Source organism: Enhydra lutris, unplaced genomic scaffold (genome assembly GCF_002288905.1).
Source record: "Enhydra lutris kenyoni isolate GAN:26980312 unplaced genomic scaffold, ASM228890v2 scaffoldscaffold10, whole genome shotgun sequence".
Taxonomy (NCBI): Eukaryota; Metazoa; Chordata; class Mammalia; order Carnivora; family Mustelidae; genus Enhydra; species Enhydra lutris.
In genome coordinates this window covers 910,131-913,726 of record NW_019154094.1, presented here as the reverse complement: position 1 = coordinate 913,726, position 3,596 = coordinate 910,131, and the positions used below count along the sequence as shown (strand labels likewise).

Sequence of the window (3,596 nt, the reverse complement as noted above, 5' to 3'; positions counted from 1 at the left end):
AAAAACAAGGAATACTGTTATGCTGAAAATAAAAAAAAATCTGCAAAGAAAAAAATATTAATAAAAAAGTCAGTCAGAGAAAGACATTTATCATATGGTTTCACTCACATGTGGAATATAAAAAATAGCACAGAGGATCATAGGGGAAGGGAAGAAAAACTACATGGGAAGAAATCAGAGAGGGAGACAGACCATGAAAGACTCTTAACTCTAGGAAAAAAATTGAGGGTTGCTGGAGGGGAGGTTGGTGGGGGGATGGGGTAACTGGATGATGGGCATTAAGGAAGGCATGTGATGTGATGAGCACTGAATGTTTTATGCAACTGATGAATTAGTTATATGCAACTGAGTGTTATATGCAACTGATGAATTACTAAACTCTACATCTGAAAATAATGGTGTACTATATGTGGGCTAATTGAATTTAAATAAAATAATAAAATAAAATTAAAGATTAAAAAAGACTACAAACCTGTAGTAAGTAGTAAATAAGACAGAGATATAATGCACAATGTAATGAACATAGACAATATTGTACTATAATCATCAAACTTGCTAAAAGCCTAAAACTTAATTATCTCAACCGTTAAAAAGAAAGGGCAACTATGTAATGATAGAAGTGCTAAATATTGCTATCATGGCAATCACAATATAATATAAACATATATCAAATTAACATGAACAATAAATTTACATAATGTTATATGTCAAATATATTCAAAAAAATAAAGTACTTAAATATTAAAATTTTGTTTCTACCTTTAAAAAACAAAAAGAAAAAAAACCCAGATTTTTGACACTGGGAAAAGTTAGTTTTTTTCAAAAATAATTGGGTCTGAAGTGCCTGAGTGGCTCAGTTGGTTGAATGCTCAACTATTGATTTTGGCTCAGGTTATGATCTCAGGTCTTGAAATTGAGCCCTATGTCCTCTCTGCGCTCAGCAGGGAGTCTGCTTGAGATTCTCTCTTCCTCTGCCCCTCCACCTGCTCATGCTCTCTCCCCCACTCCAAATAAATAAATAAATAAATATTTTTTTAAACATCCTAACTGGTGTAAGGTGGTATCTCAATGTGTTTTTGACTTGAATTTCCCTGATGGCTAGTGATGTTGAACATTTTTTCATGTCTTTTAGTCATCTGTATGTCTTCTTTGGAGAAGTGTCTGTTCATGTCTTCTGCCCATTTTTTGGTTGGATTATTTGTTTTTTGAGTGTTGAGTTTGAGAAGTTACTTATAGATCTTGAATACCAGCAAGATCTGCAAATCATCTGCAAATACCCTCTCCCATTCTGTGGGCTGTCTCTTAGTTTTGCTAACTGTTTCCTTTGTTGTGCAGAATTTTTATCTGAAAGGATGAATACCAACCATTTCCATGGACATGGATGGAACTGGACGGGATTATGCTATTGAAATAAGTCAAACAGAGACTTGGTTTCATATCTATCCAAACTATCATATGGTTTCACTCATATGTGGAACATAAGGAATAGAGCAGAGGAACATAGGGGAAGGGAGGGAAAAGTGAAGCAGGGGAAATCAGAGGGAGAGACGAACCATGAAAGACTATGGACTTCAGGAAACAAACTGAGGGTTGCTGGAGGGAAGGCAGGTGGAGGGATGGGGTAGCCTGGTGATGGGTATTAAGGAGGACATGTGTTATAATGAGCACTGGGTGTTATACACAAATAATGAATCATGGAACACTACATCAAAAACTACCATTGTACTGTATGGTGACTAACATAAACTAGTAAAAAATATGAGCACATCAAATATAACAATTAAAAAATTCTTAAAATTAAAAAAAAATTGGGTCTCAAAAGAATCTTCAAAGAGGTTCAGCCAAGTGGTTTCCTTTGAGAAGTTTCCTGAGGGCTTCCTTCAGATCTCGGTTCCGAAGGCTGTAGATGAAGGGGTTCAGCATGGGGGTGACCATAGTGTACATCACTGTGGCTGCCAAGTCCCTCTGGGTGGTATGTGTGGATCCAGGGTTGAAATAGACTCCAATAATAGTCCCATAGAAGAGAGAGACGACACAAAGGTGAGAACTACAGGTGGAGAACGCTTTCCACTTCCCCTGAGTTGAGGGCACCTTCCACACAGCCACAGCAATAGGTGTATAAGAGGCCATGATACACACAAAAGGAATCAGAACCACCAAGCCCCCAAGGACCAACACCAATATCTCATTGACTTGGGTGTTAGAGCAAGAGAGCTTGATCAAGGCATTGAGGTCACAGAAAAAGTGTGGGATCCTATTGGTGCAAAAGGACAAGTGGGTCATCAGGATGATATGGGCCATGGAGATGAGGTTTGCTGAGATCCAGGGTATTGCCACCAGCAAGGCACACCGAAGGACACTCATGACTGTCAAGTAGTGCAGCGGGCAGCAGATGGCCAGGTAGTGGTCATAAGCCATGGCCTAGAGAAGGATGCTGTCAGCTGCCCCAAAGGCAATGAAGAAATACATCTGCGTCAGGCAAGCCTCAGAGGAGATGGTACTGTGCCTGCATAGGTGGTTCACCAGCATCTTGGGGATGGTGGTGGAGGTAAAGCAGATGTCAAGTAGAGACAAGTTGCTGAGGAAGAAGTACATGGGGCTGTGGACTTGAGGGTCCAAGAGGATGGCCAGGATGGTGAGAAGATTCCCCAGGCACCCAATCAGATACAGGCTGGAAGACAGACCAAAGAACACCTGCTGTTGCAGGGGCTGCTCAGAGAGGCCAAGGAGGATGAATTCAAAGACTCGGGTCTGATTGTCCATGTCCAGGTGGTACAAAAGCCAAAATAAGGGCATCAGCTTGAGTGGACTCCTGAAGAAGAAATGGATTGTCGCATTATTGTCCTTTCCACCCACCCCTCATGTTGCCTCCCACTAACCTCCCTGAGCCTCAGGTTCCTCATCTGTTCCATGGGACTGGTCATCTAACCTCTTAGGATCATTACAAGGATTAAGTGAGAAAATATGTATAAGGGCCTTAAATCCATACCTGATATGTTATATGGACAGTTATTTTTATCAGTGGAAACTTCTAGCGATACTATCAAAATAAAGAGTGATATATGTTAATTAGCTTGATTGTGGTGATTACTTCAGAGTGCATGCATATATCAAAGCATCAAGTTGTACACCTTAATCATATACATTTTTATCTGCCAATTGTACCTCAGAAATGATGGGGAAGAGAGGAAAAAAACAAATAAACAATCTAAATAAATAGGCTTACTATTCTCAGGATTTGCTTTAAAAATAAAAATAAATACTAGTGATTAGGGGCATCCACTCTGAAGCCAGACAGCCTGAGGTTAAATCCCAGCTCTGCCACTTACTAGCTGTGTGAGTTAGGCAAGTTATTTAACCTCTTTGTGCCTTCATGTTCTCATCTGTAAAGATGGCTAATAGTAGTAACTGCTCTACAGAGCAATTGAAAAGATGTAGTGGGTTAATATGTAAAATGCCAAATCTTATAATTTTTTTCTGAGAGTTAAGTTCTCTTAGTGGTTGAGAGCAAAGACTCTGGGTTCTGACAGACCCTATTTAAATACCACCCCAGACACTCATTAGCTGTGTGAGCCAATGACAGATACTCCCAAAGC

At 39.7% G+C, this 3,596-nt stretch overlaps 1 protein-coding gene across 1 annotated transcript; it reads right to left on the bottom strand.

Moving 5' to 3' along the window:
- Positions 1-1,827: 1,827 nt before the first annotated feature.
- LOC111143927 (olfactory receptor 1361-like) lies at positions 1,828-2,796 on the bottom strand. The gene is given in 1 exon segment (XM_022497960.1): positions 1,828-2,796. A coding segment is annotated over 1 exon segment (969 nt).
- Between the last annotated feature and the right edge of the window lie 800 nt (positions 2,797-3,596).